A 13,294-nucleotide genomic window follows, 5' to 3' on the forward strand; every position below is an offset into this window, starting at 1 on the left:
CCCTCTTGTGACTTTCTGTGCTGCCCAGATGGCAGGCCAGCCCCAACGCCTATGTGGAGATCTTCCTTCCTTCCTGTCTTTCTTTCCCCCGTCACTCAGGTCCCCTATGATGATTTACGCTACCTGTTTGGAGAGATCATGTATGGAGGCCACATTACAGACGACTGGGACAGAAGACTCTGCAGAACCTACCTGGAGGAATTCATTCGACCAGAAATGTTAGAAGGAGAACTGTCTTTGGCCCCAGGGTTCCCACTCCCAGGCAACATGGACTACAATGGTTATCATCAGGTGAGGCTCTGCTCTGTGCTCTGTGCTTTACGATTTACTTAAGGGTAAATCGTAAAAGTCATTTGATCCATTGTGCTTCTGATGGCGTGAGGGTGCTCACAGGGACCTGGGTGTTCCTCCCACGCTGACCTGAACCACCAGGGAAGCTTCTGCCGGGCCACCACCGTGGCTGCCAGCAGGGGCTGGGACAGAGGGGCTTAGACAGCTGAGCTCATGTCAAATCTGGTCCTATGCCCCAAGCCTGCCCTGTTTAAGTTGAGAGATACAGGATTTCTAGCCTCAAATTAATAATCAAATGGAGCCTTTGGAGAGCTTTGCATTCTTGATGTTTGCTTCAGTCGTTCTCTGTGTTGCTATTTTCTACAAATAACATCTGGGACAGTTATTTGGTGGTTTTCACTTGGAATGTTGACAAAGCCATTTGTCATGGAGCAAAATTTCAGGCAAGACCTTAGCCAACTTTTGGTAAAGTTTCTGTCGGTGATTCTAAATATCCCTGGAGGAGAATGATCTTGTGCCAAGATCACTCAGATCACTCACCCCTCCCACGCCCTGTTGGTGGCTGTGGGCACAGGCACATACCACATGCATATGCCACAGTCAGCATTCTCATGAAGGTTTTCTTTTTTTTTCTTTTTTGGGACCGAGTCTTGCTCTGTCACCCAGGCTGGAGTGCAGTGGCGCGATCTTAGCTCACTGCAACCTCCACCTCCCGGGTTCAAGCGATTCTCCCTGCCTGAGCCTCCTTTGTAGCTGGGATTACAGGCGCCCACCACCAAACCCGGCTAATTTTTGTGTTTTTTAGTGGAGACGGGGTTTTGTCATGTTGGCCAGGCTAGTCTTGAACTCCTGACCTCAGGTGATCCACCTGCCTCGGCCTCCCAAAATGCTGAGATTACAGGCGTGAGCCACTGCGCCCAGCCTCATGGAGGTTTTCTTACTATTACTTCAGTCTTTGATGTTACTGTTACCACAGCTATGTTTAAAGTATTCATCTTAGCCTATTTCACCTACCATGGAAAACATTCCAAAAGATATTTTTTAACAGTTTTTATTGGTAGGCTTTTGAACATGCCTAGAAAAACTCTTTAATATAAAACATAAGGGAAATATTGATCATAGGAATATTAACTGCAAGTTAAAAAAAATTTTTTTAATTCATAAAACTTAAGGGTAAATCGTAAAAGTCATTTGATCCAGAAAAATTGGACCTATAAGAAGATATTTAAAACAATAAAGCTCTTTAAGGAAAATAAGAGGAAATGGTTTTTAACTACTTCACCAAAGGCAAGAAGGCTTTACCCAGGAAAATTGTGCAACAGCGTCCCCTAGTGTCTGTGGGATAATTCGACAGGCGGCTGGAGCAAGTAACAGGCAAAGTCTGGTTCTCTTTATTCAGCAAGAGTGCAATTGATTTGCACATTTCCAGATGATGGAGGTACACTCTCTTTCTTTATACTTCTCTTTAATGTGTCAGTTAATAGATGGTTCTAGGGCATCCACATAGATTCCAGACCTGCACAGAACGCTGGAGAAAATACAAAAATGAACATACAAATCGGCCTTTGAGGAATGAGCAATGTATTACACTAGGTGTTAACAACACCAAGGAATCATCAAAATCATATCAGGGACAGAACTTGAGGGATATTTTCCCACCATCGTGAAAAGAGTCATGAAGAGACACTCAACGCATTCAGAGCCAGGCACGGTGGCACCCGCCTGTAATCCCAGAACTTTCGTAGGTCAAGGCTGGAGAATCATTTGAGCTGACAAGTTAGAGACCAGTGGGCAACATAGTGAGACCTCGTCTCTACAAAAAATAGAAATAAAAAAATCAGCTGAGCATGGCGGCATGTACCTGTAGTTCCAGCTGCTTGGGAGACTGAGGGCCTGGGAGGTGGAGGCTTCAGTGATCTGTGATAGTGCTGCTGTACTCTAGTTTTTTCAACAGAGTGAGAGCCTGTCTCCAAAACAAACAAACGAATAAACAAAAAGACCAAGCCTTAGCTGCTGGGGAGGACTTTTAGGCATTAGGCATGGCAGACTCTGGCCACTAGCACTGACCACAGAAAGGAGTTGCTTGGGTGACACACAGTTTGAAAATTTGTTTTATTTGAATACCTTTCACTCCGGTTCGCAGCCAATCTCACCTCCCTTGTCCTAAGCCCAATTCACTAGCTTATTTTGCATGTGCCGTCCCATGTATGTGTTCAAGTTTGTCATGTCTGATTCCTAGAAGAGCTTAAGTAAAATCACTAGAGAGGGAGGGATGCGTATTTTTGAAATCCTCCTCTGGTCTGCAGGAACAAGAGTCATCAGGGAGCAGTGGGAGGCAGCGGGACTGGAGATAGATAAAGTCATCTAAGCATCCCAGAAAAGAAAGAATGATAGAATGAATGTGGAAGTTCTGGGAAACAGGTCCAGCCGACAAAAACAGATGATGTCAAGGTGCACGAATAGGTGGAGAGGGTGCTGAAGTCAACCAGGGATGGCGAGCAGTGTCCCTGGAGGGAGGACACCAGCCCATGGACTCCCTGCAGAGGACAAGCCGGTGTGGGAGATGGGAGGTATGTGTTGGTTGCTTTTTAATCGAGCTTGCCCTTGATTTTCAGTACATCGATGCTGAGCTGCCCCCAGAATCCCCCTACCTCTATGGCCTCCACCCAAACGCAGAGATTGGCTTCCTGACCCAAACCTCAGAAAAGCTCTTTCGCACTGTGCTGGAGCTGCAGCCTCGGGACAGCCAGGCCGGAGAAGGAGCGGGGGCCACAAAAGAAGAAAAGGTGTGTGTGGTGGGGGCTGCCTGAGGTCGTTCTGGGGGAGCCCGAGGATCAGAGATGCACACCTTTCTCCTGCTGGTCATTTTGACAGTACACAGCATAGACAACACACAAGGCAGCAACCACCTGCAGCCTGGAGATGCTTGCCTGACACCACCAAGAGCCTCTGCCCTCCCCCGTCATCACCGTGCTGGCCATCAGTTAAATCATAGGAAGTTCCTGCCATTGGGTTCAGCAGTTTGCTTTGCCAGTCCACCCAAAGTCCACTTTTATTCAGCTTCTCTGCCAAAGTGAAGAAAGGGCAGGGCTGAACAGTGGTGGCTTGAGAAATTTGAATGTGACTTCCTGATTCCCTGGCAAACCAAGCAAGGATGGGGAAGGGGCTGCCTCTAAGCACCCCCACCTCACTTCACCAAGCAGATGCTGGTGGGGAAGAACACGCTCCTTCACAAGGCAAATGCCTTCTCTTTGTGTGAATGGCTTCTAGTCAGACAGTCTCTTAACACACAGTTACCTGCTACTAAGCACAGGACCTCCTAAAATTTTAGGAAGGTGGAAGGGAATTATGGAGTAGACAGGCAGACCAGGGTGAGGTGTGGGTTTCAGGACAACCCAAGGCAACATGGGGGCTCTGATCCTGGTATGGGGGTAGCTGAGGATAAAGAAAGAACGGGCTTCACGCCTGTAATCCCAGCACTTTGGGAGGCCGAGGCGGGAAGATCATGAGGTCACGAGTTCAAGACCAGCCTGGCCAACATGGTGAAACCCCGTCTCTACTAAAAATACAAAAATTAGCTGGGCGTGGTGGCGGACGCATGTAATCCCAGCTACTTGGGAGGAGGCTGAGGCAGGAGAATCACTTGAACCTAGGAGGCGGAGGTTGCAGTGAGCCAAGACCCTGCCACTGCACTCCAGCCTGACGACAGAGCAACACTCCGTCTCAAAAAAAAAAAAAGGACACCAAAGGGAGATTTCTCCATGAAATTTTTTCTGAGACAAGCTAACCAACTTCCTAAAGATGTATTTGTACCAGCTCACATCCACCTCATGGCACTGCCTGGATTTTTTTTTTTTTTAATTTAAATTTTTCTGAGTAAGATTTCACTCCATCACCCAGGCTGGGGAGTTCAGTGGCATAATCATAGCTCACTACAGCCTCCAACTCCTAACCTCAAGCAATCCTTCCACCTCAGCCTCCTAAGTAGCTAGGACTGCAGGTGTTCACAGTTCACTACAGCCTCCAACTCCTAACCTCAAGCAATCCTTCCACCTCAGCCTCCTGAGTAGCTAGGACTGCAGGTGTGTACCACCACGCCCTGCTAATTTTTTAACTTTTTGTAGAGACAGGGTCTCACTGTGTTGCCTAGGCTGGTCTTGAACTCCTGGGCTCAAGAAATCCTCTCACCTTGACCTCCCAAAGTGCTAGGATTATAGGCGCGAGCCACTGCACCCGGTCCTACTTAGGTTCTTTAATTTAGAGATACCATTAGGTTTACAAGTAAATATCCTTGGGAAGATTATCCAACTTTTAGGCTCTAGAGACCGATTTTAGGAAAGCAAACTGATACTAAAAGAGTTGGACTTTTATATAAAGATACGGAGTCATGTCATCAAAATAGTATTTCTCAAATTTTAATATGCCTAAGAAGGTGTCAGAGAGATTGAAATTCTGACTCCGAGGCCTGGGGTTAGGTTGCACTGGCAACCTAGTGATTTTGATGAGGTGAGCATACTTTGAGAAGCTGCCTCATATGACCCTCCTCAGTCCATTCCACTATTTGATGTATAGTTTGAAAATAAAAAGAAGAATCCACCCAGAATGAATCATGTTGCTAGATCTAAAACTGAAAAAGGCTGAGACTGTATAAGTAATAGACTTAGAAGTCTTCAGTCAAGGTTCAAAGAAGGTTCTAATGCTTATCATTTCTTTATCCCCTCCCCAAGCTAACCCAAGAAATGGGGTGTGTGTATGTGCTCATGTGTGTATTTCAAAATGATATAAACTGTGATTCCTTGCCATGCACAGTGCTGCATGGGACAAGTGGGCAAGTTACTGGGTGCACATCTGATTGTGCAGTATCCCAGTATTTGGCCATGGTGGTATTTCTCACATAGCTCGCATGTTCCTATGAGCTATGTTCCTTCCTGTCCACAGAGCAGTCCAGCTCAAGATGAGGGACAAAGAGTCAAAGCCCAGAGAGTATTTTGTTGTTAAGAAGTAAATGACCAAGAGGTTGCACACTCCACATACACTCATGAACTCTTGACTTAATTCTGCTCCCATGTTTACATCTATATGAAGGGAAGCTGGGGATTTTTAGTATATAGCTAAAGAGAAGGAGAGAGAAGAGAGGCTGGCATGATAGACACATGGATGGATGGATGGATGGATGGATGGATGGATGGATGGATGGATGGATGGATGGGTGGACTGATGGATGGATGGATGGATGGATGGATGGATGGATGGATGGATGGGTGGATGGATGGATGGATGGATGGATGGATGGATGGATGGATGGGTGGATTGATGGATGGATGGATGGGTGATGGATAGATGATGGAGGGATGAATGGATGGATGATGGATAGATGGGTGATGATGGATAGATAATTGATGGATGGATGAATGGATGGATGGGTGATGGGTAGATGGCTGATGGATAGGTAGTTGATAGATGGATGGATGGATGATAGAGGAATAGAGTTATATACACTCAAGGGCATCTGCAGGAATATACACCAAAAAACTAATAGTCGAACAGTGTTTTTCTCCCACTGGGGGAAGAGTTAAGACTGTGGGAGGACTATGCTTCTCATATCATGTGTATCAGAAATGTTTAGATTTTTCTGATAAGCATTTATTACTTTTCTGAAAAGGAAGAAAGCAGAAGTGTTTGTCTGTGGAAATAAAGTGGACCCATCCCTTGGAACCCACTCTTCCTATCTGAGAGTCTCTGGGTTCCTCGAGCAAAAGAGGGCCCTGCATACATCTGCGGACCTGGGCCCTTCCCTATCAGCCCTCTCCCTCCTCAGGCCCCCACACCCTTGACAGTCTGATCAGAGATGAAAAGAACTCTGTGTCCCCACATCCTATGTATTTTGGAACAATACCTCCAGATTATCTTTTCATCTTTTTGTGAATCATGTCCAAATGGAAGCTCACTGATATAGAGCCGTTTTTTCAAACTCTGCTCCAGAGAAAAAAAATATATATATATAATTTTAGCCATTTGTCTTCTACCCCAGCAGCCGCTCTCAGGTACTATTAAAATCCAATTCCAGTTTTTGCTATGACAGCACCAAAGACCCATTCGTGACAGAGTGATTGGTTTTTACTTTCTTTTTTTTCCAACATCAGCTCTTTTCCTGGAGATGGCATTGTATGTTAACAATACAAGGCAAGGTGAATATTTATCATCCTTTACACTTATACAGTTCTTTATAGCTTTCAGAGACGGCCACACTCATCAGCTCATTTGATTTGATCTTCACATCAACTCTGGGAGTTGGAAAAGGGAACAAGTAGAAAAAAGACACTCTTGGAAGTGTTTATTTACAGTTGGAGAAAATTGAGGCCTAAGCAACTTGCTTACGTTCACATGGGTAATGCATGGCAGAACTATTAACTCTGTTAGGCCTCCTTGGTTGCAAGCAATAGACACCAACATTGCTTAACTAGGCAAGAAATAGCTCATTCTATCAAGGGAGTCAAGCTAAGAACAGATAAAAATCACGATGGCTCTAGAGTCCCAAGTAAAAGAAGGGTAGACCGTCCTTTCCAGGCACCTCCATCCTGCCAGTGGTTCCTTGGATTCTAGGCTTGAGATTCAATTTGTTGTGCTCCTGGAAACATAATCTGATTGGCCTAACTTGGTTCAGGGGAAACTGGGCCCAGTGACTAAACATAAACATCAAACAATGAGGAAGACGTAGTTTCACAAAGGAGATAGGGAATTGTTCCTAGAAGGGAAGAGAGATAATGAACAGACAAAAACAACAGATACCCTCCACAGGCACCTAGAGCTCAGCTCTCAGGACTCCAGAAAGGGGCTGGTGCTCGCTCGCTCACTCCCTCCCTCCCCTCTCTCCCTCTGTCCCAACCTGCTGGCTGTGTGGTCTATTATGTCTGCAATGGTTTCATCTTTCTTTCTCTGCTGACAGACCTCCTGGGCTTACTCATTTATTCCACAATGGCAGACTCAACCTCCAAGTGCCCCAAATTAACTCAGAATCTCTGAGCCTCAGTTCCAATTTTCCAGGAGAGAGACCCTAGTTGTCCCAGCTCCCCTCATCTAATTAGCTGACAGTTTGTGTGGGGAAAAGAATTGTGGGGTACAACAGGAGGTTTACATGATAGATGAGGGTGTTTCTTCCAGAACTCAAGGATAGAAACTGCAGTGTTGCCTCATAGAAACTCAGAACTGAGTGGATGGCCAGATATATAGATACGTAGGTAGGTAGATAGATACACAGATACATAGATACATAGATACATAGATAGATGATTGACAGATTATATAGATGGATAGATGATTGATAGATGATAGATATTATTTATAACTGTATATGGATATACCGTATCTGGATATAGATAGATTTGTCATTGCAGCTCATCACTTCAGCTTCACATGGCCCACGGGGGCCAGCTTTTGGCCCAAGTCTGTCTTATGGCTTTCTAGTTCAATTCCCACAGCCAACTGGGTCAGTCTCTGAGTTTTTCAACTCCAAATTCTTAGAGAGGTATCTGTGCTCATCTTATTACGCCAGCCATGCAAGTCCCAGCAACTTGGCCAGCCTACGAAGAGGTCCTGCTGTGATCAGTCAGTCCTCAGCCCTGAACCAGTTGACCTGGACAAGCAGGCAAGAGTTTGGTCAGGTCATGGGGGGAGGGGCAGCAGATGATGGATGATTGGCATCTGTGGTCCCACACTGCAGGAAACTGGATTCCTTCTGGAGAATAGAGCTCCTTCTTAACACTGTGTTTCCTTCTGTGGAGCAGGTCAAGGCACTTCTGGAAGAAATATTGGAGCGGGTGACAGACGAGTTTAACATCCCAGAACTGATGGCCAAAGTGGAGGAGCGCACCCCCTACATTGTAGTTGCCTTCCAGGAGTGTGGCCGGATGAATATCCTCACCAGAGAGATGCAGCGCTCGCTGAGGGAGCTGGAGCTCGGCTTAAAGGTGAGTGCGGTCTTGTAAGGCATGGAGGGGACGTTGCTAGAGGACACAGCTGGAAACCTATGGGGAAGAAGGAGCACTGGGGGACCTGGAAGCTGGGGAGCAGTTGTCCTGCAGCATCCTAGGTGCCCAAAAGGTATTACTCTCCAGAAATCAAAGTCTGGCCATGAGGTTGTCTGCAAGAACCAAGATGTTATACAATCTTTGACATTTCTCGTCAACAAGGAAAGAGTCTACTATTTCTACTACCAGTTTTACTTTCCTCACCATGAGATGATGTAAAATGCCTAGCACAGAGCCTGTTAATTACTGTTCACCCACATGACAGGTAGATGGGAGCTCTTTCTGCCTTTGAGGAGCTGAGGAGGATGACTGTTGTCGGTTTACATTGCCTTGTTTATTAAAAGAATTGTAAATGAACACTCAGACAAGCCCTGGAAGTCCAGGTGTGGAACACGCGGGCACCTTCATCATGTCTGGCTCTTGGGGTTAAACAGCCAGAGTCACATGTGGATAGGAAAAACATGTATGAGTTTTTTCACACAGAGTCACATAGATGATGAAACAGACTGCAAAATCTAGGTTAGGGCCGGGCGCGGTGGCTCATGCCTGTAATCCCAGCACTTTGGGAGGTTGAAGCGGGCGGATCACAAGGTCAGGAGATCGAGACCATCCTGGCTAACATGGTGAAACCCCGTCTCTACTAAAAATGCAGAAATTAGCCAGGCGTGGCGGTGGGCGCCTGTAGTCCCAGCTGCTGGGGAGGCTGAGGCAGTAGAATGGCGTGAACCTGGAAGACGGAGCTTGCAGTGAGCCGAGATCGCGCCACTGCACTCCAGCCTGGGCGACAGAGCGAGACTCCGTCTCAAAAAAAAAAAAAACTAGGCTAGGGTTTTTTGTTTGTTTGTTTGTTTAATCTCTTAATGTTCTTTCTCCTTCCTCCACCCCACCTCCACATGGGTAGAAGGAAATAAGGAAGGAGAAACAGGAAGGGAATGTTGAAGATGGACAATGTTTGGTAACGTTTCCAAATTCCGTGCCGGCTTGTAATCAAATGAAGGACAAAATTCCACAGAGTAAATAAGAACTCTGTCTGTCGTGTAACGCAGTTCCGTTACTTAGGTACGCAGCTCTATATCAGTAATTATCTTGAGCAGGTGTGTTGCCATTTTAAAGGCTTATGGAACTTGTGTGATGTGGTGCAGCCTGTTTACCCATTCGATTTCCAATTCATTCACTCATTTTTCTTCCGAGAGCCTTTGCTGCATTTGGAGTCATGAATCTCAGAGCTTGCCTGGGCAAAGATGAAGGGTGCGGGAGGCAGATGTCTTGTCTTTCAGTCTGATTCAAGCAATGTTGATTGATGAGCCTCTTGGGCAAGTCTCAGCAGTGCCTGCTGGAGGGTGCAAAGGAGATTGGAAAGGGAGTCTTCCCTTGAAGGACAGTCTTGTGGGGACACACACACACACTGATATAAAGCAGGGTGGAATTAACTAAGAGCCACATAGAGAGATGTGGGAGAAGAGAGAAGAAAGAAGTATTGTATGTGGGGTAAGGAAAGCCCCAGGGAAGAAGTGGCATTCACGGGGTTCCAGAGGAAGGGTAGGATTGTGACAGGTGATCACAAAAGGCAGGGGCTCCTAGAGGCACAGAGCAGAGCAGCCTACGGTCTGTGCTCAGAGTTAACACGGTTTGGCCTCAGCTACAGGCCCACTCAGGTGAGCAACAGTGATAGGGTGAACTTCCAAGAGGTGACAACACAATGACAGCAAAACAGCCAGGACTTTTGTCTACTGGTTCCACTATGAAAGGAAGACAGACAGAGCAATCTCCATTCAAACTTGCTGTCATGAATCCCAGACTCTCCTTAGGACCGTCCCCCAAGCTGGCGTGGTCCTCAGACTCTCCGGAAGTTCTATCACATGTTCCCATCTCCACGCTCCAGTCCTACCAACCTCTGGGGGTGGGGCCTAGAAATCCGTAATGTTTCATCACCGGCCAGGAAATTCTTTTGATGACTTAAGTTTGGGAAGCACAGCATGAAAGTAAGAGGCAGAAGAAAAAGTTAGACAGTGGTATTCATGGCAAAATGAAGGTGCAAAGGGGATGGCAGCAGAGTTCAGAGAAGAGAGTTTTAAGTCTAGGGAAGGGATAAAGCTGAGCTGGCCAGAAAGGAGAACAGCAGGGAAAACAGGCAAAGCAGGTGACTTGGCAGGAGGAGTTTGCAGGATGGTCTGGCCTGTGAGTGAGAGGTGGCGGGCCCGAGTGGGGCAAGTCCCTCAGATGGCGCAGTGAGGAACGTCAGCTCCGAGTTCTTCCCGGAACACTGGTGGAAGGCGTGCTTGGCTTTGCTGACCAGCTTACCTGGCAGGGGGGAGGGGGAAGAGGAAATTCTGCTTGAGGTTTTCCTTCTTCACTTTCTTTGTTTAACAATCACTTTATGCTGGGTGCAGTGGCTCACGCCTGTCATCCCAGCACTTTGGGAGGCCGAGGTGGGCGGATCACGATGTCAGGAGATCGAGACCATCCTGGCTAGCATGGTGAAACCCCGTCTCTATTAAAAATACAAAAAAAAAATTAGCCGGACCTGGTGGTGGGTGCCTGTAGTCCCAGCACTTCGGGAGGCCGAGGTGGGCGGATCACTTGAGGTCAGGAGTTCGAGACCAGCCTGGCCAACATGGTGAAACCTCATCTCTACTAAAAAAATACAAAAATTAGCCAGGCATGGTGATGGGCACCTGTAGTTCCAGCTACTTGGGAGGCTGAGGCAGGAGAATAGCTTGAACCCAGTAGGCAGAGGTTGCAGTGAGCCGAGATCGCGCCACTGCACTCCAGCCTGGGTGAAAGAGCAACAGTTCATCTCAAAAAAAAAAAAAAAGAGCCAGATTAGATCCCCGGTCAGCAAGCCAGACTTTAAACCTGAACAGCTGCACATCTTTAGAAACAGATTTTATCCATCAGGAGGGGCAATCAACCACTGAAGCTTAGAAAAAAAGCCTGATGTCATCACACGTTTGAATGATAAAAATTAGTTCCTGGCCAGGCGCGGTGGCTCACACCTGTAATCCCAGCACTTTGGGAGACTGAGGTGGGTGGATCTCAAGGTCAGGAGTTTGTAACCAGCCTGGCCAATATGGTGAAACCCCGTCTCTACTAAAAATACAAAAAAATTAGCCGGGCGTGGTGGCGGGCCTCTGTAGTCCCAGCTACTTGGGAGGCTGAGGCAGGAGAATGGCGTGAACCCAGGAGGCAGAGGTTGCAGTGATCCAAGATCACGCCACTGCACTCCAGCCTGGGCAACAGAGCAAGACTCTGTCTCCCAAAAAAAAAAAAAATTAGTTCCCTGCCCCTCCCAGATTCTGGGCTGGCCATGGCTCCATCTAAGATATGCAGTGCCTAAATGAAATAGAATGCAAACCACATATGACAGCCACATAGGTAATTAAAATTTTTCTGGAATTCACATTTTGAAAGTAAAAAACCAAACAGGTGAATTTAACTTTTATTGAACTCAGTATATCTAATTCTTGAATTTTTTTTAGTAGAGACGGGGTTTCACCATATTGGCCAGGTCTCAAACTCCTGACCTTGTAATCCACTCACCTCGGCCTCCCAAAGTTCTGGAATTACAGGTGTGAGCCACCACACCTGGCCAGGAACTGATTTTTATCATTCAAATGTGTGATGACATCAGGCTTTTTTTCCTATGCTTCGGTGGTTGATTGCTCCTCCTGATTCACAAAATCTGTTTCTAAAGATGTGAAGTTGTTCAAGTTTAAAGTCTGGCTTGCCGACTGGGGAGCTAATCTGGCTTTTTTTTTTTTTTTTTGAGATTGACTGTTGCTCTTTTGCACAGGCTGGAGTGCAGTGGTACAATCTCAGCTCACTGCAACCTCCACCTCCTGGGTTCAAGCTGTTCTCCTGCTTCAGCCTCCTCCCAAGTAGCTGGGATTACAGGCGCCTGCCACCATGCCCAGCTAATTTTTGTATTTTTTAGTAGAGATGAGGTTTCACCATGTTGGCCAGGCTGGTCTCGAACTCCTGACTTCAAGTGATCCGCCTGCCTCAGCCTCCCAAAGTGCTGGGATTACAGGAGTGAGCCACCGCACCCAGCCTACTCTGGCTCTTTATTCTGATGCACTGTGTATTGACTTAATAGTGCAGATCTGGACGGGTGGCCCGTGCTATGGCCCTTTAATCCCCACCCACTGGGCAGCTATCCTGGCCCATATGCCTTTGGCTTTCCAGTGCTCTACCAGAATACCTGAATAGAAAGGCTGCTGCCAACCCAGCCTGGAAGCCAGCCTGGAAGGAGTAGGACCCTTATGACTTTCACTTCTTCCCATACTCTCAGCTCCCAGTGTCTTAAACAAATGAAAGCTCCTTGCAAAGAACATCTTCATAGAGAAGAAAAAGCAGAGAGGAGCTAAGCCTCAGGACAGGTTACAGCATGGAGCCCCTCCAGGAGGGAGGCCCTGGGTGCTGCTGCCCTGGCCCCTGGCCCTCTGTGGACTGAACGCCTGCTGCATGACTGTGAGCCCAGGGCAACAGCTGCTTCAGACACACCAGAGGTGCCCTTTTCATACGGAGGTACCTGGCCTCACTCCCAGAGGTATGGGTCCTTAGTTTGGACTACAGCCTATGAATCCAAGCTTTTAACAAGCTCCCTGACTTAAAAAGAATGAAGACCTACAGGAAAAATGAGGTTTCAACTCTGTATTATGCCAAAGAAAGATTATGAAAGCATTTATTGATAGGGATGAATGAAAGGGTTAAGGTCACAGCCAGATAGCCCTCCTATCCTGAAAAGGGGTCACCCAGCCTGTAGTTCTCCCTGCAATGCCAAAACCAAGGAAGCACCCTGTAGACCCTGAAATGCAGCATTTTCTTGAGCGAAGGGTCCAGTGTTTTAAGTTTTCTTTTCGTTGACTCTTGACCTGTGAACAAGTAAGTGTGACTATCAATCGCTGTTAAACAGGATTCAGGCCAGAGGAGTTTAGGAAACTGGTTGAATGAACATAAGTAGGTGTCTTTGCTTA

At 46.9% G+C, this 13,294-nt stretch overlaps 2 protein-coding genes across 4 annotated transcripts in view; one reads left to right on the forward strand and one right to left on the reverse strand.

Moving 5' to 3' along the window:
- Window positions 1-13,294, forward strand: part of DNAH9 (dynein axonemal heavy chain 9) — a 374,175-nt gene that overhangs the window by 338,476 nt on the left and 22,405 nt on the right. For both annotated transcript variants that reach the window (XM_005582917.5, XM_065532787.2), the window contains 3 exons: window positions 100-291; window positions 2,907-3,077; window positions 8,076-8,258. In XM_005582917.5, the coding sequence (XP_005582974.3) occupies window positions 100-291; window positions 2,907-3,077; window positions 8,076-8,258 (546 nt within the window). The remainder of the gene's footprint in view (window positions 1-99; window positions 292-2,906; window positions 3,078-8,075; window positions 8,259-13,294) is intronic.
- ZNF18 (zinc finger protein 18) overlaps window positions 6,391-13,294 on the reverse strand; it is a 53,114-nt gene continuing 46,210 nt past the window's right edge. The window contains exon 7 of one of the 2 annotated variants that reach the window (XM_074018606.1): window positions 6,391-10,809. In XM_074018606.1, the coding sequence (XP_073874707.1) occupies window positions 10,757-10,809 (53 nt within the window). In that variant the 3' untranslated portion in view covers window positions 6,391-10,756. The remainder of the gene's footprint in view (window positions 10,810-13,294) is intronic. The other variant, XM_074018605.1, reaches the window with a different exon arrangement.

Source organism: Macaca fascicularis, chromosome 16 (assembly GCF_037993035.2).
Source record: "Macaca fascicularis isolate 582-1 chromosome 16, T2T-MFA8v1.1".
Lineage (NCBI taxonomy): Eukaryota > Metazoa > Chordata > Mammalia > Primates > Cercopithecidae > Macaca > Macaca fascicularis.